The 21,463-nt window shown below is 38.1% G+C and overlaps 1 protein-coding gene across 5 annotated transcripts in view; it reads left to right on the top strand.

Moving 5' to 3' along the window:
- Positions 1 to 21,463, top strand: part of SNX25 (sorting nexin 25) — an 82,362-nt gene that overhangs the window by 12,041 nt on the left and 48,858 nt on the right. For 4 of the 5 annotated variants that reach the window (XR_009958404.1, XM_062575711.1, XM_062575712.1 and 1 more), the window contains exons 3-5: positions 5,468 to 5,684; positions 16,810 to 16,982; positions 17,992 to 18,178. Coding sequence is in view for 4 of the 5 variants with exons in the window: in XM_062575711.1 (XP_062431695.1) it covers positions 5,468 to 5,684; positions 16,810 to 16,982; positions 17,992 to 18,178 (577 nt within the window). In the remaining variant the exon portion in view is untranslated. Of the gene's footprint in view, positions 1 to 5,467; positions 5,685 to 16,809; positions 16,983 to 17,991; positions 18,179 to 21,463 lie in introns of those variants that run through there. The other variant, XM_062575713.1, reaches the window with a different exon arrangement.

Below are 21,463 nucleotides of genomic sequence, written 5' to 3'. Positions count from 1 at the left end.
TTCACTGATATTGCAAAACTGTTGTAGAACTTTGGATAGCGTCAGACTTTGAAGCAATTTTTTGTTGTTACTCCAAACATTATGGCAGGTTGGAAATGTTGGAACTTAAAGAAGATTTTTAAAAAAAGAAAAAGTTTATTTGGCTGGTATGTTAAAAGAAGAGAGCGTATGAACATTGTGCATGCGCATCCCAAGGAAGCATAGTCAAGTTATATGCTGTATTTCCGCGTGCACACTTTTGCATTTTGGATACTTGCATTGGAATTTGAAAAGAAACCTTTATGTAACCAGCAAAAATTCAGAGGTAGTGGAGTAGTTGGAGAGAGACAACAGTGATTGTAGAATATTGGGGTGAAGAGTTACTGTGTTAAACTTCACTTCTGATGCTTACATGTAAGAGAAACCTGTGGTTTGTAAAAACATGACAGCTCTTCATCTCAGGCATTTATTCATAAGATTATTCATTTAGACTTTTAAGTCTATCCTTATTCACTAAAGCTAAAAGGAAGTTACCAGTATACTTAAATGATTTTTTTTGAGGACCTACTATCGTGATGACTTACTTGCCTTTCTGCTATTTCTTTTCAGAACAGATACTACTTTTACACTGTGTATTTTGGACAATAAACGTGTCTGATTGATTGTATTTCTCCCAGGCCTAATTAAGTGACTAATGCAGCCAGCTTGTCTTCTGTAACGTAGTTTAACAGGATGAGACTGCACCTTTCACTCTATCACACATAGATTTAAGCAAGTTGTCTTTTTTTTGTTTGTTTGTTAGGGAAGTGAGTCAAACTTAAATTTGAGATGCTAGATGAGGCCCCAAAAGACATACTTTTATTTTAATAGAATAAAATGATCAATCTGTCTGAAAATAGAGAGGGTACACTCCTTGCTCTCTGGCAGTTCCAAAATCTGTAGCTATCTTAATGCTATAAACATTCTTTTACAGGTTTAGGGTTAAATAATGTTACGAATATCCTCTCTGTGTTTGTTTAATTAGTGCCATACTGTTGTCTTACAGTGATGTGAATTAAAAAGCATTTGTAAATTCCAATTATTTTTGCATAGACTATCAAGATCAAACATGAAATTTAACAAAATGTTTTAAAGTCTCGTTCATGTAGTAGACTTTCAGTTTTCCTGAGGTTGTAATCTTAGGGAAAAGTTCAGATTTCTGGCACTGTTGCATGAGGTTTTGAGTAGATGTTGTCAGATTCTCACAGTGTATGGGGTTTTGCAATATTTTTTTAATCCAATTTTGTTTTGCTTTTATGCTCCCCTTAAGATACAGGGATAACATTTTTAGAGGATGTTATCCTCTAAAATGCTTTCAGAAATGCTATTCCTGGCAATAAAAAGACAGTCTTTTTGGTTAATTTTGACTAATTTAGCTATTGATCATCATCTATGTTATATAAATTTTGCTGTTAGCTATCAAGTGTCTTGCATCTTACATATATATATGTATATGTATGTGTGTGCTTGTGTGTTTGTGTATTTAGGCTCTCATCAGATGCTTATAGGTATTTGTTCTTTTCCTTAGCATCTTTTGTATGGTTTATTAATACAGCTGGAAGGCTAGGTATTGGTGGCCATCCTTAGTTTTAATTGAAGGAATTATTTATGTTTCCATTATAAACTAGTGATTTCAGCAATCAGTCTTATTTTAATAAACTTAAAACTATTATGGGCTTGAGATAGTTTTCCCATGGTACTAATCTGCTGGTAACAGTTGCCTTGTCTTGGATAGTTTCACTTCTTGCCAAGGGCAGTATAACAGAATTATTTGGAATTGTCATTCTAAGCTGTAGTCACTCTGCCAAAAAGGAATTGTTGTTTATTTCTGTCTACTGCTTAGTTATCTGTTTTTTTCCTATCCTGTGTTGATAACATAATAGTAAAGAGGACAGTGCTTCAGGGTACTTCTTTATGTCCATCCTTACAGCTTGCTTGCATAAGCTGCAGATACAAGGTAAGGGAAAGCTATGAACCAGCCCTGCTAGCAGGCAGCATTTTTTATGAAACCTAAGTGTCCAAAATCAGAACAGTTGTAAAATGACGTTGTAAGTAGACTTCCCTTGCAGAAAGATGGCCTTTTAGTTCATTTTCCATTTTATTGTCCAATCACCGAGTGTCCTGTGGTCTTCAGTCTTTGTCTTTGCTACCTCCCATAACTAAGTAGTATCAGAAAACTTTGTCTCCTTATTATTTACCTACTATTTTGGGTCATTTATTAGTAAATAAAACAGCATGGGCCATAGTATGGGCCAAATCTCACCAGAATGTCACTATTGAAATTTTTCAGCTATGAAAAATGACTATTTAACTGTATCCTTTGTTTCTTTTCTGTTAAAATATTTCATGCCAGGAAGCCACCCCTTACTCCATAGCTGCTTAGCTTCCTTAAAGCCCTTGTTGAGTGAGGCCTTGTTGAAAATACTTGAGGAATTTGTGTAGATTATATTTATGGATAAGATCTTGCCTATCTACATTTTGTTGATCCCTTAGAGAAACCTTTTTCAGTGTGTAGGGCAGGACTTCTCTTTACAAAAAGAGCTTAATTCCACTGTATCATACTTCCCAGTTTAAGATTCACTCATTGACATTTAGAAACAAAATTCACAGTAGCTTCTGCCACGCTCTGTTTGAAAAGCTGAATTTTTCACAGCACTAAAAATTTGGACCCAAACAGTTCATTTTTTGGAAAAGAGCTTAATCTGAAGTCATGTTCTCTCTGCTGCTGGGATTCATACACTTGGAACGAAGCACTTTTGGCAGAAAGTGTGTGGGTGAAATAATTTGAACATAAATTTATTTGTCTGATATTAAGGAAACATGTCCATTAAGGAAACATGTCAATTTTACGGAGTTTGAATAATGTTGTAAAATGTGAGCAAACGGTGAAAAGCTGAAATTCTTCCTAGCACAAACTTTAACAACAGAAATGAAATCTAAAAACACTGTATATAGCTAGGACCTGAAGCTGGTTCCCAGTCCAGTCCCTGGAGTCTGGGAGCTTGTGCAGCGTTTTGCCAATTTTTTAATACCATGGTCTAAATGAAGATTTCATGAACATGAGAAGCTTTAGTAAATAGTTTTAAGTATAGAAGTCATTTTTGTTTGTGTTGTGTGACAAAAATAATAGCTAAAATACAATACAGTGAATAACTGGCCTTTATCCCTTGAAATTAAAAAAAATTAATATACTGGAAATGATAGAGCTTAATATATTAAAAGTATTTATTATTTCTTTAAAGACTTTAATACAGAAACGTAATATTTTAGTTTGATTTGAGGATGAAGATAGGGCTTTTTTTTGTTTGGGTTGGATTTTGGTGGAGAGAGGAAGAGGAGAAGCTGTAACAAATAATTAAGCATTTAACATTTACTTAAATGCAGCAGTACTTTTCCAGGTACTTTACAATGTTTTAGTCTGTTATCTTTTTCTGCTTAAATTTTATTTAAAGTATTCTTCAGGTATAGCTTGTGATAACCATATCATGTCATGTTAAATCATTACTTTGCACTCTTGCATTCACTTCAGGGTAGAGAGCACGTCTGCAAGAGAATCTGAAAAAGTAATCATCTGTCGGTGATAATTGCCACAAATACCAAAATGCACTGTCTTGTGAATGCACTTGCGAAATGGTGGGTGTGTTGCAGGATAGCTGAAAAGAGAATATCCTTGCTGTGAAGGGCTTTCCGTAGCGTTTCAGGGAGTGCAGAAGAGGAGAATTATTGAAACAATAAGAAAAGGATGATTGCAGAAGAACATGGTGACAACTGTGGGGGAAAACGGATGCTTACAAAAATGTATATTCTTATAGGAGACTTAATTACTTAATATCTGTTTTTAAAATGTTGTTCCCGGTTGCTCTTAGATGTGTAGAAGTGTTATTCCTCTGCTTTTTTATCATACAATCCCTACCTTATATAAAGATTTTTATCAGTCTTTGTTGGTTGTAGGTTTCAATGTAATACAATTTCTTCCATTTTTGAAAAGTGATGAAATTGGATCAGTTTCAGAATTTGGAATTTTCTTTTGGCAAAATGGTTCAGTATTTCTTTCCTTCTCGGATCAGAATGAGGAGTTGAAATTTCAAAACTTCTTTTTATTTACTTATTTAGTGATTTTTTTGATGAATAATTAATTTTAGAAGTCCTGAAATGACTTAGTAAAAGGCTTTTAACAAATGCTGTCTCAGTGAAGCGACTAAGTTTGTTTCCTTATAAGCTTGAGGAAGTCGATTTATATTCTTATAAAGTATTTGACCAGAAACGTTAATAATTTATTTTATTTTATTTTATTAAACAGAGCAATGTCAAACGAAGTCAGTTAGTATTTCAGGCAAGCAAAGTATTCATTTTAGGTTGTTATGCTATTATTACATTGTTCATTTTCATAGTGCCAGGGAGCTTTTAATAGTTTACTAAGCAGCCAGACAAACAACTGTCCTTCAAAGCAGAAAGTAAGAAGTAAGAGTCCCATGACAGCTTTAAACTACGGGCTTCTGCTGACAAATGAGGTGTTGGAAGTCTGAGATCAGAATGTCTGGTAAAGAAGCTGCTCAGATCACATACACATAACTTAATTTCCCCCTTCATGTTCAGTTATTCCTCTGGTAGCTACAAATTGGAGATATATATATATATGTATATGTGTGTGTGTATATATATATATATATGTATATATATACACACACACACACACACACACATATATATATATATATGTATATAAACACCTTGTTGGCACTGCTGAACATGGCCCATGTGTGCTTCCTGAACACCTCCTGCTCCCTTCTGGAACTCCAGGGACATCTGCTACTAAAGCATCAGTAAAACTGGCTATGAACAAATACTGTCAAAAAGAAAAGTCAAAACAGTAGAAAATGACGCTGAAAATTTTGCAATTATAGTTATCTGGGTTGTTGCTTATAAATATAGTTTGGAATGCCATGTCATTTTTGAAGTTCCTGCTGTCTCACTAACCTATTCTCTTACTTCTAGCTCCTCTGAGCCTCTAATGTACTGTCAGTATTGTTGTCTTCTGAGCTCCAAAAATCTTGCCGCTTGCTTTAACTGTGACTTTGAAGTTGAGACTGAGTTCATATGTTAAGAAAAGGTTGACTTCAGTCTGCCACAGCCGAATTATATGATAGTTCACATAATCAAATCCACTTTACTGAGAGACAGGTATTAGTTCAAGGTTTGTGTATAGCTAGTAACCTCACTCTCTGAGCAAATCCACTTACAGGCTTTGCAAAGTGACTGCCAGTAGCCTCTCAGGTGCAGATTTCTGTAACATCACAAACATTTTTGGAGAGAATTTTAACCCCCCAAAAATAAGATCTGCAACCCATGAGGTTGTTGAGAAGGGGGGTGGGAGGTTAAGTTTGTGCTCTCCTGGTATGCTTTCCCCGTTTGCCAATTTTGCTGTTTAATGTTTTGTTTCTCCTTTCAGTGTTTGACTACAGCTATAGAGATTACATCCTGTCCTGGTATGGGCAACTCAGCAGAGATGAAGGGCAGCTGTACCAGCTGCTATCTGAAGACTTCTGGGAGATTGCCAAGCAGCTGCGACAGAGGCTGAGTCACATTGATGTAGTTAAAGTTGTCTGCAATGATGTGGTGAAAGCTTTACTCACACACTTCTGTGATCTTAAAGGAGCCAGTGTCAGGTAACAACAAAATTCTGCTTTTCATTAGAATTTTCTACTATTTTGCTTTTGTATATCAAGACTTCATATATATATATATATGAAGACTGGAGAATTTTGATAGACAAATGTTGAAGAAAACAGCCCAGGCTTGTTACTAGTTTTAAAGATCAAGCAGACTTAAGGGCATTTGTAAGACCTGTGGAAGGAGACACCTTCCTCTCCTTCCTTAGAGCTCAAATTTGCCACTGTCTCGGTCTCATCTGTGAGTCCTTGGCTCACTGTAGGAGTTGGGGAGTTTGAGCAGTTCCTGCAAGTTCTGTGAACCTGCAAGGGGAAGGAGAGAAGCATTCTGAGAGCATTCAAGAAACAAGAGCAGTTACTTTGCACCTTTCCCAAAAAAGCACAAGTGTTTAATTCCGTTGAATTTCTCATTTCTTCTAGCCTCAGGAGGCAAAACCTCAGGTTTTCTGTCAGTGGTCTGTCTTACAGTAACTAGATACTTTCACTGCAAAAAAACTGCTTATCTAGATTTTCTTCCTCTATTTAGGTTACCTGGCTAATTCTATGAATTTCTTTTTTTGACAGTGCTCTCTTTATGCGCTTAAATGTCAGTTCTCTCCTAAATACTACAGTTGCACCCCAATTATAATTGCCAATGGCCACACCAATGTCTATGCAGCTCCCTGATTTGAGTGGACGTTTGCGTAATTGTGCTTGGAATTTGGGCTTATGTTTGTGCTTCCTTGCATTTCAGTTACCCTAACATTGGTCATTCACATGGGGATTTTATACTATCTAGCTGTTTTGCCTACGGTTAGAGCTAGTTTTTAACACTCCTTTAGAGGAAGAAAGGATGGCTGTTATCTGTCCATGGCCAGTCTGTATGTTGCCATTCATACTTCTGACTGCTCAGGAGAAAAAGGTAGAGGTAATGTGTTCCTGGCAGATGCCAACTTTATGTAGTCTAATACATCAGAAATAAAGCTGAAAAGAAACTAAACGGTGGTTTCATTCAAGAAAAGGAACTAACTTGTATGCATACCCAATTGGTCTTACACTGGATTCCTGATGTTGCATTGTTTCAGCTCCAGAATATGATATAAATCTGATAGAAATCTGTTGGTAAGGTAAAGTTCTTAAGTGTGATCCCTAATTTTAGGCATTATGTTTGCACTTGTCCTTTACCAAAGTAAGACAAAGTAAAGGATGATATATTTATTTTTAAATGCAAACATTATTCTGTTTGAAGTTGGGGATATAGAAGATACAATGTCAGAATTATTAATTATTTTAGTGCTGATTCTTGATGAGTTTCATTATCTGCTGGGAGTTACGACCGCTTCCACTAGATCTTTGCTGGATTTCTATCTGCACTGTGGAGCTAAAATAAAGAAAACCTAGGTATTTTCCAATTAACTTTTTCCCTTTGAAATGTTAAATGCGTCTTAGTTACTGCTGAATAAGGTGGGCTGCAATAATATGGTAATGAAAAATTCTTAGCAGGGATTTACAATAGTAAAGCCAATAGTGGGCTTTACAAAAACAAAAAAAAAACTCAAAAAATCAGAACACACAGCTGTAGCTGTAGATTTTGTATAGGTTAAAGTTGGACCCATTGGCTGTTCCTGACATAGTCTAAGGCAGTGGTTTCACAAGAAGAAGAGACTGGTTTTGAGATGCTGAGCAGCAGAGGCGTCTGCCCTGTGAGGAATGGCTGTGAGAGCTGGGCCTGTTTAGCCTGGGGAGGAGAACACTGAGGGGGGATCTTATCAATGTCTATAAATACCTGAAGGGAGGGTGTCAAGGGGATGGGACCAAACTCTTCAGTTGTCCCATGTGACAGGACAAGAGGCAACAGGCAAAAAATGAACCACAGGAAGTTCCGCCTGAATGTGAGGAGATCAAAGATCTTACCAGACATATGATACAAAGTGTTAAGCACTAGTATATCCTCAAACTGCTCATCCAGACAAATTCAAATAGTCCGGGAAACTTTATAGAAATTGGCTAGGGCTCACTTTTTCTCAGCAGACATAGAGTAGGCTTCATACTACCCTGTATGACGTAGCAAGTCAGCAGAAATGTGCCTGTGTGCTCATACCTGACGCAGATCGAATTTGTACTGCCAGGTGATCTGAGTATGTATGTAATAAACTTGAAAGCACAATTTTATACTACTTTTTTAAAGAGAAACTGTGGTGCCAAGAATAATTTGAGTTTTGTATTTAATTGTCTCCTACTATAGTAGCTGTGCTAAAGCCTGCTGACGTGGTAAACCATGGACTGGGAAGTACAAAGCATGTCACTTCTAGCTTGGAAGCTAGAGTTCCTTGCAAAACTTTCAATTTGTATGTATATTATTACAGTTAAAATATAGAAAACTCTTAGCTAGGGAACACAGATTTCATTGATCCAACTTTGCTCTGTGTCCACGTTTTAAAAATTGTAAGTTTAAATTTGAATTCAGATGTCTTTTTTTCTCTCAATGTCTCTGAAAATGAACCCAATTAGTTTTGGGTGAGGATATTGTGGAATAGAGACTATAATTAGAGCAAGGTATATTTCCTGTCGTGGTGTTCATTGCAAAACTGCATCTTGTTTCCACTGCTGAGTTTTACAAAACAGTGCGACAGCAAAGGGCATTTTGTCTGCTCTCAAGTAGCTTACAAAGTTTTAAATACCTTTTTTTCATCTCTGGAAAGGATGCTACCTAAACCTCTCTGTCTCAGTTCTCCTGTGTGTCTACAGATAACTCTGCTAAAATGGAAAGAAACTATCTGTCCTCAGGAGGATAAAGATGTCTGTTTCTGCACTGTGAAGTTCATGTATTTGTCAGGTAGTTCACTTCAGCCATAGAAATCTCTCTCTCTCTGTTTTTCCATCTTCACTGACTAGCTTCAGTCTATGGTGTCTTGTAATCAGGATGCCCAAGGGGATGAAAATGGGCTGTGACCTCTCAGAATGAGGCAGGTGGGATGCTACAGTCCCTCACTGTGCTCTTGCTTTCCCTCTGGCAGTGCAGAGTTTCACTTCCTAATAAATAGCTCAAAATAAATGGCCAGCAGATGCCAACAGATAAGAAAAGGCTTACTTAAATAAGGAAGATACATGAGGAGCGTGCAGGCTGTTTCCACTCCGGCCAGTGTGAGGCAGGGAACCAGGAGTGAGAGCCTGGCAGCATCAGATCCCATTCCCTTTTGTCTGTGCCTTCACTTTCTTGCTAGGGGGCTGTCTTTCCTGCTTCTGCTAGGTACTTTTGCAAAGCGAAATAAGGGCAGAGGCACACCTTTATCCGTGGGCAGAGCATCTGTGATGAAACAGAACCATTAAAGAGGTTGGCAAGACTCAAACTGTTCTTACTTTCTAACTTGAAACATTAGAGGGTGCCTTGAGGTCCACCTGGGGCTGGCAGTTGTGACATTTGCAGCAATTTGGAGTGTTTTAGATAGGAAACCATTTGATTGCTAGTATTAGTTCAGTATAGAAATGAGATTTGGTACTTTTTTTTGTGTCCAGAGTTTTCTGGCTTATAGTTTTGAGATAAGGAAGAAAAATCAGTCTTGCATTTAAACCACTGCTCTCTTCTTCTCTGTTGTACTAACCTACAGTGCATTTATAGCAGAGCTAACCAAGTGCGTCCTGTGGGGCAGACTCTTGCAGTTGCAGGGAGGGTAGTGTTTGGCAATTCTTGTTTTATAGCTGCTTTTGTGCCTTTGTTGCCCAGTGTCTCATTCAAGTGTTTTTCTTTGGCTACTTTAAGCAGAATATAAACAAGCTGAATCCTAGCAATGCCATTTTATATTGTCAAGGATGGATCATATGCTGAGCAGGGTGGTAATTAATGCTGGAAATTTTCTTTTTGGAATCTAGTTGCAACATTGTCTATGGTGGCAGTGTACTTTCCCATGGGGCTCATTTCTCTGATCTCTGGAATGCATTCTTTCTCTGAATCTGCTAGTTTGCAATATTTGTTGGAAGCAAGAGACTACTGTTCCTCTGAATGAGAAGCTCAGTCAGAGTCTGAAGGACTTAGCAAAGTAAAAATAAATAGTAAATGTCTTTCTCTGAAGTGGTCCACATGGAGGGAAGAGGAAGTTTCCTGCCATTTACTGTGGGTTAATAATAGCCGTATCAGAAACTAGTAATGAACGACTAGCATGTGATAAATAATGCCTTGGGTTGGTAGTCACTAACCTGCAGTGAAGGCAATTCGTAAAATGAAATTTAAAGATAGTTAATCTTTGCCTGTTCTTGAACGTCCGGGTTTCTGAGTAGGTCTCAGTGAGAAGTGGCCACAGTGACAGTATGATTTTTCCTATGACTTTCAGTGGGGAGTATTTTTTTTTTTTTTGTCTCTAAACTACAGCCTTGATTCCAAACTAATCTTGATTCCAAAGGCAGGAGAAAATTTGTTTCTGCGGCTAGGGGATATGTAGTGTGAGAAGCTGCTTTTGGCAAGTTGACTGTGCCGTGCTATCTGATGGCATGCTCAGCCGCATGTGTGTTTTGGCCTGGATTTGAAGCTGAAGTCATGCCTTAGTCCTTGGTGGCTACAGGTTACTTACAGTCATGGTTCAGAACCCATATTTAAGGGCTCTAAACTCTCAGGAGGCATGAAGGGGAAATACAGAGAGACTGCTCTCTGAGTGATCAGTATGACAAGCAACTTAAACGTGTAAGTTTATATTGTGAGTATTTTGATAATATTACGTTCGTTTTCTGTCTCTTCCTTCCTCAGCCTGTCAGTAATACAGCTCAATTCTTAATTCTCTAGGCTCCATGTGAATTCTTTAGTATACGTAGGATATGTAACTGCTCTATTATTGTGCTTGCTGTATTTATTACGATATGTAGTAGATGTAACACTTGGAAAAAATAAAAGGTACTCTCACCACAAAGTGATCAAGGATGGACTAGTACAAAGGGAATTTAGACATTTGAAATTTAATTTGGTTAATACTGTTCAGGCATCCAAGTTGTCATGATAGCTACTACACACCTCCTGCTGTTCTATTTGTCTTTTATAATTCCATTTGCCTCCCACAAGCTAGGAATACCAAGAGCTGCTTATCACACTTGGCTTCTGGAAACGAGTATCAGGAGGAGTAGTTTGAATCTGTAGAAGATTGTTGCAGTGAGATGTGTGAAAGTGTTAAGAATAAAATAGTCAGAAAAGCCAGGTTAAGATCACATTGTTAAAGTTAGCTCATGGGTAGCGTCAGTCTGAAGCTCTCCACTACCTTTAAGCCTAAATCAGGCAAGTCTGGGCAAAAAGTTCCATGAGGTTTTATGATTTTCTATTTGCAACCAAGTGTTACCTGGACACTACATTAGCCATAAGGGCCTCATTATGCTCATGTGGGTCATACTGCATTTTGTAAGTTGTTTGTACATCCTTTGGATCTGTTATGAGCGTTACATGCCGAATGCTTTGTCCTGTAGCAGCTAGCTGTGACTGAAGAGAGGTCACTGAAAATTTTTCTCTCTATATAAATAGCAGAATTATCCACACAGTAAATGTGAGGTGAAGTGATTTATAAAACCTGCTGATGTATCTTGATAAGTTGGCTAGACAGCTGCTATGGAAATTTTGAGATGGCTTTTTTTTTTTTTTTTTTTTTTTTTTAAGTGGGTGCTTTTTTCAGGTGTGTTTATGATGTTGGCGTATAAAGGTATAAAATAATTTCTTCTATTTCTTAGAAAGTTCAAACAGATCAAGCAATTTTAATTATGCTGCAGTGTCAAGAAGTTTAGAGATCTGAGGGCAATACAGGTAAAGAGAAGCAGGCTCCATGTGGCTCTCGTAGTTCTCAATCCTTTTAATGAAGGTGCTTGATGAGTGTTGAATGTGGTGATGAAAATCATTTAGAACAAGTTGCACGTGCACTTCAGCTCACAATTGCACTGATTACAACTTAAATGTAACTTCATGAAACTCTCTTTTGAAATACTGATTAAAGAAATGGCGAGACTGAATGGAACATTTTGTGAGTTTTTCAGGAGAAATGACCCTTACGTAATTTCCTGTAGAGTTGTTAATGTTTTGAGGACTTTGTCCTTGATGCTATTTATTTACTCGCTTCCTCTTTCTGAAGCAAACAAATTCATCATATCTGTCATCATGAGGTTCCTAGTCTCTCTTATGATTATCTCCTGGTCAGTGCATTTATTTCTGAGATTTCTGCCTAGGGCCAGTAGTGCTGGCAGCTCCAAGCATGCCAAGTCTGTGAGTTGGACGTTCTAAATGATAACTTTGGGATTGGTTTTTAATTGTTTCACCTTCTTTTAGGAACCTATTATTAAGGTTTCCCACACAGTCATGAGGGCTGAGTACATAAAAATACGATGTTTTGCATCAGGAGCTTGTAATCCACCCACCAAAATTAGGAGTCTGTTAATACTCTTGAGTGTATTGAGCCTTCACAATGCAGAGGGTTACTGGAAAGGCCTAGACAGAACTGTGGGTATCTAGAGGGGATTCTAGATGAAAGAGTTGTTTCCTTGAGGTCCTGGTTTTAATAAGCCTGAAAGTCCAGTGATAGATGATTAGATAGATGGTATATTAGAGAATTGTTGTGGATGCTGCATTCTTGAGAAATGAGGAATTACTGGTTAAAGAAGTGTTAATGTAGATTCATGCTTGTGTAGTTATAGCTTAGAAAGAAAATTATGGTAGATTTCTATAATGCTAGTAATATTTTTAACTGCTTGTCTTCAAGAACACCAAAATAAATCTGCTGTACTGCTGTCCCTTTTAAAGTACTACATAAACTCATAGGTTTGCAACAATAAGGGACAAAGTCATGCAGTTATCCATTCAATAACTGCATGCAGAGATCTCACGGCAGGGGATAGCTACCTGGACTGTCAGTTTGGTCTCAGAGTGCACTGCTTGGAATAGACCCAGGACAAAAGCATTTGTTTTAGCAGGCCCTGTTTACAGATCTTTATTCACAGACTGTTTCCTGATCATCCACTGATTTGGGGGCAGCTAAAGGGAAGTCATTTGCTTTCTGAAACTATGAAATTACATTGCATAGTGTTAAAATTTCAGAGCATGCTTGAAGAATTCATAAAATGAAAATTTCTGGGAAGAACTTGCACAAGATTGGTGCTGGCTTTGTAGCTCATGGAGAAGTAAAAAGTCGTGATCCGTAAGCATATGTAAAACATGAGTTCTGTCTACAGTTTTAAATCACTGAAGTCGCTGCATCTTGGTATACCAATATATGTCACTATTACTTCAGTGTTGATTGTTGAAGAAGCAAATGAATTAAGCTGCCACTTGCCATTATTTTTCTTGTGCTTAAAGCAGATGAAATAAGTCTGATTTACAAAGCTTGTATGATGCTTATTTTACAGCTATTTGCCACAGTGCTGGGTTTAGATTAGTTCACTGCACACAGTTGTGCTCAGAATTTATGGATAATTGGCTGGGCTTTCAAAGCTCTCTATAAATATCTGTGCACAGTTTTGGTTAAGAGTTTTCTGTGATTGCTAAGTGGCTTATTGTTCAGAAAATCCAACCACACAGTCCTAATAACACGTATGTCCAAAATTGGATAGAAAGATAAGCAGTACTTTATTTCTCTTGCCCAAACAGTGATGAGAACATCAGGATTTGTTGGTGCAACTGTTTGGCACTGGTGTACAGGGCTTGTTTAGAAGTGAATTTCCCAAAGACTTTTTTTTCCCATATACTTTTCACAGAAATTTCATAGAGATCTGTGCCTTCCCTTTTACTTTTTAGACCACATTTTAGGCACAGTTTGGTTAGTGAAACAATTGAAAGAATACCTCTTCCAGAGATCCAGATCCTCTTAAGTAATGGTGGGAACTGCAGAAAAAGTTGAAACTTTCCTTAATGATCTGGAGAGCATGCAGCTTCCCTCTCTCCTTTCCTTCCTGTAGGCAAAAACACATTAGATAAATTAGATGGATAAGAGCCAAATATTTGCCATCCTACTTGTTTATTCTGTTCAATTTTCTGTTTGTTTTATTTGTTGACTATGTACCAGAAAAGTCCTGGCATGGGTCCAGCACAGCCAAGCTGTATGTATTGGCTGTTGGCTGTGAATAGATTTGTACAAGAGGGACACTATGAAAAATAGCTTTTCTTGCATGATAGTATAGGTGCAGTTAATGTTCCACTGTGTTTGCAGTCCCAAACAGGCTGGAATTCCTCAGGGAATTTTTGCCAAGTGTGGATGGTTTTAGAGAGATACTGAAGCGGAAGACTACTTTAATCCCTGCTTAGTGAAATCATATGTGCATTACTGCTCTGCTTTATGCTTTGCACATGTTACGAAAACATAATTGGATCTAATAGTTAGGCAGGACATTCCATGAATAAGGTGAGAAGGTGGAAGGACCTTCCAAAAAGGAAGGTGTGCGTGCTTGTGTTCACAGGCAAATGCTGCCATGCTCCTGGGCTAAGGCAATCATCTTAAATAAAGGTAGGGTTGGCCAGTTGCTTTTAGTTCTGACTCCATATCATTGCTATTTTTACGTAGGAATTGATTATTAGGAGAAGCTGGTTGGCTCCTAGCCAGCTGATGCTAAGCATGTTTTGTTGCATTCTCTGGCCTTTAGCATATGCTTATAGCAGTGTTTTTAAGTAGTTGAATTTGGGTGGACTGACCTCTCTCGAAGAGCAGAGTTTAATTCCTCAGTAAGAGGTGGCTGTATACCAGTGCCCCAGACTTTCTGTCTGCCAGTCTGCTTGGGATGTGTCTGATTTTTGGATAAATAATGAATGCCTTTACGGAGAGCATGTGATTGAGGTATTTGATGCAAGGTAGAAAAGACTGTAGGATGCATATGGGTTATGCAAGAGGAATAGAAATGCTTTGAGGAAAATAGCCAGAGAGGAGATCCTACCAAAACAAGATAAACAGGCTTTCTGAGCTAAATCAGCTGCACCACCTGCACTGGCTGATAATGAAGACTACACTTCATCTCCAAAAACTACTGCTTCTTAGAAGAACAAACAGTATTTCACCCCAAGCTGTTTCAGTGGTTTTGTTTTGAAATTTGTCTAGCTTTTAACAATTAAAAAAAGCCCCTCTATATCCACATATGAAAACAAAACATTTGATTTGCAATTGAATGAAATATTTCAGTCAAATAGAAACAACATTCTGCTTTTACTTTCTTGTTCTGAAAATCAGATTGAAAGCTAATTTTTGGTTACGTGAAAACAACTGACTTGTATTATTAGAATAGTGATGGTGGTGTTATTCCATCACACCTGCCAAAGTCAGTTGTTGCACACTACTGCCTGTCACTAGTGGCTGTATAGTGGTGTCTTAACTGAAGCTCCTTGCTTGAATTCATATGATTCTTGGTCACTCATTCTTGCACAGAAGCAATAGGACTGTGAGTATCAGCCAGTGGCTTCTAACCAGAACAGTAGCTTCCAGCTCTGGGAAGGAGATGGACGCTGCAGAAGAGGGAAGAAAGTATCAATGTGAGATGTGAAAGATACGGGCCTTTGTAACACCTTAGAGCCTTCTGCTGAAGCCCCAGTCCTGGCTTCCTTTGGGAATTACCGCGGCCTCTTTCAGGTGCTGCTGTGCCTGTCTTGCTGGAGCCATTGGCATGGTCAGCTTGCTGTAAAACTAGCAAGTGATGGAAGCACAGGAGGCACGTGGCTGTGAGAGAACTTCTAGAGCAGCTTGTCCCTATTCCCAGAGCCATTTCTGTATGAAGAGGAGGTGCTGCTGGGACTGGCATTAAGGAGTTTCTATGGCATGTCTGGTCAGGCAGGCTGTGAAAGTGCAGAAAACCACTGGCACCCGCAAAGAGGAGATAAACTGATCTGATTTTCTTGGCTTAGCTCCCCGCTTCTTTCAGAAAAACCTGTGACAGGAGTTGTTTAGGGAGTCTGCAAACAGCAGAGCTGGTACCATCAGTTCATTCAGCAGCTGCTCATCCAACGTGTTGCTGCGCCTGCGTGGTGGTGCACAGCACTCGCCCAGTGCTTCGTGCTGCAGTAGTGACGTGACTGGCTATTAGCGCTAAAAGACTCTGTCTTGACCTCTTCTTCTACGAATGCACCTGCCACAATTGCCGGGAAGGGAGGATCTATTTGCCAGGTCCAGGGCTGCATCGTTTTTGGGTGAGCATGCTGCCTGCGTGAGTATGGCCCCAAGCGTGGGACAGCACACATGCTGAGCTCCTAACACTTCACACTTTCAAAGTTCATGTTTTGTATACTCCACTGACTGACAGAGTCACTGAAACACTCAGTTCTAAGCTGCCAAACTATGGAGAGTGACTTGTCTGGCAGAGTGTCTTTGCTTTTTGGAGGTCATGTCATCTTTTCTTGTTTTGCCATCCTGACTGTAACCACTCTCTATTTGAGATTTTTTTTTTTTTAACTTTTTCTAAATTTGTTTCCCACTTCAGGTGTAGGTAGCTGATAGTAGCAAGTCTGTTACTGTATAGGTATCTTTAACAGAGCCATTTGATATAGTCTGCAGTTGACAGACTGAAAACTGCTGCTTTATGAAAAAGTCAGGTCAAATAGGCCAAATATTTACTAGAAGAATTTGTTTACTGGAAACAAAAGTTCATAGTTTTAGTATATAACATCTAGACCCATTTTTCAAACTAATAGTTTGAAATAATATTTTTAATATTTTTAATAGTGCAAGGCTCTACAAGACTGTGTTTGCTTTTTAAGTCTGTCTTGTCTGGAGAAGATTTCACTGTAGAAGTGATGAGGAAACAGGGCTTTCTATATTCAGACAACCTTTTTGTTATTATTTATTTATTTATTTATTTTTACCAGGTATTGGTCTTCCTCTATTTGATGCAGTTTTAAAATACTGTATTTCTGTTATGGTAGGTGAAAACACTGGTAGGACAAAGAGAATTGGAAGTGTGTCTTAATGTAATCAGTAAGCAAGATTTGAAAAATACACGTCTTAACATTGAAGTTACTTACCTGATAATAGGTATTTTGCATAGTTTAGATATTTTGACAAATAGTGACTAATCATGATGCAAGTGATGTTATCCCTTGAGTTATCTTTCTCTCTCTCTTCCCATTTTCTCTCTTTTCCTTCCCTCTGTGTTTCTCTCTCTCTTCTCCCCCATTTCTGTTTCTCTCTTTCTCTCTCTCTCTTCCCCCTGTTAGGCAAGAAGATCCACCGAAGCCATTTTTGCTGCACCCATGCTTGAGGACCGCTGATGAAGAAGTAAGATTCCTGCAAAAATGTTCTCAAATTCTGGTGTTTTGTCTCCTACCCTCAAAGGATGTCCAGTCTGTCAGCTTGCGCATAGTCCTTGCAGAAATACTTGCAACAAAAGGTAGATCAAAGATCAGAGATTAATGACTTGCACCTGTACAGTATAAGTAATTACAAACTTCATTATGTATAAGTCTTGATGCTATGCTTTTAACCTCTGAAATCTAATTTATATGATAACCAGTACATGCATAACTTAGTCTTGCACAGACAATTGAAATCTGGAGCAGTGGTTAGTTGCAGGACCTGATCCTATAAGTCAGCAGAGTATTTCATAGCATTTTATTCTGTGCTTATTTCTGTAAACATGAGACCAGTAAGACATTCTCAAAATTAAGCATATACTTAATGGCTTTCCTGGTTTAATACCACGCTGTTTGGCATCTCTCAGGATAAAAACCTATTTGTTCAGTCCATTCTTGTATTTTTGTCATAAAGGAAACCTTTTAGAGTCTCTAGTAGCATTATTTTTAGTGATTGTGTGAATAATCCTAACCTTTTTATGCTTTATTCAGATATGTAGACTCCTAGACTTAAGGATCTGATTATAAATGAATCAAGATACCAAATGTAACTGCTTCTGCAGACTTTGATTTATCCTGCATACTTCTTTTTTAAATTAAGATTTTCTATTTTGTTTTTTTATCGTATCAGATACATTTATAGTCTGATTAAGTGTATTAGTCACTATTTTGTCACTGAAGTCAAAATTTGGAAGCCATGAATTCCCAAGTTTGTTACACAATTCATTTCACTTAACAGCCATTACAAGTGAAAATTATGTGTAGCATAGCATTTAAGACACAGAGCAGAAAGAACAAAAACTCTGTGACAACTTTTCTGATTTGGGCTCGACTTGATGAATATACATCACTTTATGTAATAGCCCAAACATACACTTTTCTCAAGAAGAAAAGTACGTAGTCTTGAGTGCAGTATGGAGTCTAGAAGTCTAGTTTCTTGATATTTTTATCAACTTGTATATTTTTACTTTTTATTCAAAATAATTTTAAGGACGATAGTTGTTCTTCAGCATAAGGATTTTGTTTTAAAATATTTTTCCTCTCCAGTACTGAAACCAATGGTGGAACTGCTGAGTGATCCAGATTATATCAACCGAATGCTGCTCAGCCAGCTGGAGTACAGAGAACAGATGAATGAGCATCACAAGAAAGACTATACATATGCTCCTTCTTATGAGGAGTTCATCAAGCTCATCAACAGCAACTCTGATATTGAATTCCTGAAACAACTGAGGTATTTGATGTTTCACTGTAGCTCATTCAAAACTAAATACGCTTCTTATGCCAATCCATTGCTGAGATTTGAATGAATTGTGATTTTTCTTTTTAACTTTTTTTTTTTTTTTTTTTTTTTTTTTGTGAAGCAGAGACTGTAAGGATAAGGCACAACAAATGTTAGATCTCTAATACAGTCTGCTTTTCAATTGGGTGGCAAAAAAGTTAAAACACTTCTACTACAATTGATGGCAGTATACTGAGGATTATTCTCTTGTTGAAAGCATACCAGACCCTTCTTTGAGTCTTGCCTCTGGGGAGTTAGATAGAATAATACATTGAATTTCTACTAGTGTGCGGTATCTCCTTGATATCTTTATGAAATATGACTGGTGTTAGGGGTCTGATGGCAGTAAGCCATAGCAACACTATAGACACTGGGCATTCAGAGCAGCTTGCTGTGATTCTGGGATATGGAAACAGGGAAATGTAAAATGTGCTGGAAATCACCACTGGCTCAAACATTTTCCTGGATTATTACAGGGAGGTGTTTCCCAATTGCATCTCTAAACACAGCAGTGAACTCTGAAGAATTATTTAAGGAGCTAATGAAAACACTAAACCCCTGTATACAGTGAATTGATGTTTAATGTTCTTTACTTATGCAAATAGCATCAGCTCACCTTCATAGAAATTTATTCCCCTCCCCAAAATTTTGGATAACTACTTCTCTCCTTCCTTCCATCCAACTTCCATTGTAAGATATCACTTGTATCTCGGGCATGCATGTCCAAGCACAGAATGTTTATGCTTGCCTTATCTTTATAGTTGAGCTGTGTCTCCCCTGATTTCTGATGTAAGCGAAAAGATAAGAAGTAAGTCGCTGGGAAGCAGGCAGCAGAGATGCTGCTGTGGTTGTGTCTCCCTAGATGCCCTTGGGTTGGTTCTGTTGAGCACACCAAAACATTAGAGGACTGCTGAAGCCATTCACTGAGTGTCAGTCTTCATCTGTGCTTGCCAGCCAGAAATGTCGCAGGACATTTTTGTTTCTAGGGTATTTCCCCTCCTGCCTGCCTGCCTGCCCTGACAGAGGTCAGCTTTTTCTCTCCCTGAATGGCTGCAGGAGCTTCTGAAAGGCACGAGCACGCTGATCCCGTTTGGCTTCCTCCGTGCAAGCTGCCATCACGCAGGCCTTCAACTTGATCAGCCTAACTGATGGTTTGCTGAGAGGAAGCATATGGGCTGCATAAATAACTTTATTCTTTTTCTTGTTCCTCTTTTTGACTCTGAAACAATTTGCATTTCTGAAATGGAAAAACGCATTTAGATGATAGAGTGAAGTGATTTTGTTGCCTGGCTACTTATTGTTCATCTGCTGTAAAATTTGCTCTTTACTCTGGGCCCATGTGCTTCTGCTGAGAGCAGAAATTACTCTCTATTAGACTCTATCTAAAACCTAATTGACATCATATTTATTAGCATAATAGCACTAATGGATCTGCTTGTTTCTAAAGAAACCCAACTTTTCTGTTGTTGTTGTTGTTTAGGCACATTAATGCTCAATGGGCTGTCTTTTTAGCTGATAGGTCACTTTAAATTGTGTTCTCTAATATCAGGTTGGCAAATTTGCTTTATAAAGTAATGTAGTTTTGGCTGCACTTACGTTTCTGCTTTCCAGTCTATGCAGTCCAACCACCGTCGTCTTGAGATGTGTTCTCATACAGGCTGTATAATGTTGATCAGTTTGAGCTGGTTAGTATTTGGGTGGGATACATCTAAGAAAATATCTCTCTTTTCAAAGAGGAAAGGTAATTGATTTTTGAGGCAGTGCTCTTGCTTTTTTTGTTAGTATTGAGCCAGTCCCTAGGATGGTAGTTACAGAGCACTCCACTGTTGGAGGAGGGATTCCCGTCCTGTTTGGTCTCCATCACTATGGGAGCACCCAGAGAGATGTGAGAACCTGTAGCGATCCCTAATTTCTGTGGTACATTTTGCAAAGCTTTTGTGACTTAACTAGTGAAAGTTTTAAAGATTTATGTCTGAGAAAACAAATAGTGGTCCATATAGGGATGAACAAAATAAATATTTCATGCTGTAATTCACAACAATAAGCCATAGGAAAATACACAAAGAGGGAGTTAAAGAGGAGGAAATAAATAAGATATTCTGCAGTTAAAATTAAGAGAAGAGGTTAGATTATATTGGAAGGACAGGAGTCGGAAAATTTTTTCCATTTTTTCTAGACAAATAAGTCATTGGCACATTTGTATTCACCCAGGTTTCACGTTTAGAATAATCGTAGAATCATGGAATTGATAAGGTTGGAAGGGACCTCTGGAGATCATCTAGAATAGCATCTATTTATCTAAAATTCGTCCCCCCCCTTTTTTTGAAATAATTTTTCAAAGCCTGTCCTAAGCCAGTGCATGGCATCTATGTGCTTTAAGCTGCAAAGACTATATTAGCATGAAGGTTTTTGCTTTGCTTCTGTTAGTCCTAGTGTTGCCATGTAAGATCTTGGTAACGAACATATTTAAGTACTAACAATTTTCTCTGTAAGCTTAGCTTTGAGGAAATTTATCCCAAGGCACGGTGGTTGCTGAGAAGCTCGGTATTTCTTTGAAACAGCCCTGCTGTGCTTTATCTTTGTAGATGAACATAATTACTTACTAAAATAAAGGTAAAACGTATTGCTGAATTGAAAGAAGCTGTCAGGCACTGATAAAAGAATTCCTCAAACTCTTGCCTGACTATAAGTCAAGAAAACACAGGCTCTTGGGTGCTCTGAAATATGTGTGTATGTGACTTCTGCAGTTTCATGAGGCATCCTTTCGGGTTGGTTCCTTGACAGTGTTTTACTAGACTTTCTTCTGATGAGAGCCAGGTGAGTGTTGTTGGGTAGGCAGGGAAACATCCCCAGCTGGACCAGCAGAAACTTGTGAACGAAGAGCGTTGTTGCTTTTGGCTGGGGGATCCGAAACGAGTGGGAGGCTGTGCACCCCGCATCTCACTGTGAGCAAGCCTGCTGACTTTTTGCATTGCAAGTGGCTTTCCCTAAAAGGCTAGTGACGACACTGGGATTTTGTAACTCCTTTTTCTCTCCCTTGTTAGAAGCTTTGCCTGAATAGAAGAAATCTTGTATTGCTTGTACAGGTTCTGTTTTCACTACTCACATAAATGATGCAAAAACTACTTATCATTAATTTTGGAGAGATTTTTAAAATGACAGTTCATTTTTAGCTATAGTAGGTTTCTACGTTTTGGTTACTTTATCTCTTAACAGAATTTCTCTCTCTTTTGCTTT

Source organism: Rhea pennata, chromosome 4 (assembly GCF_028389875.1).
Source record: "Rhea pennata isolate bPtePen1 chromosome 4, bPtePen1.pri, whole genome shotgun sequence".
Classification (NCBI taxonomy): Eukaryota; Metazoa; Chordata; class Aves; order Rheiformes; family Rheidae; genus Rhea; species Rhea pennata.
The sequence above is the reverse complement of the archived record's forward strand: the minus strand, read 5'-3'. Positions and strand labels throughout refer to the sequence as shown.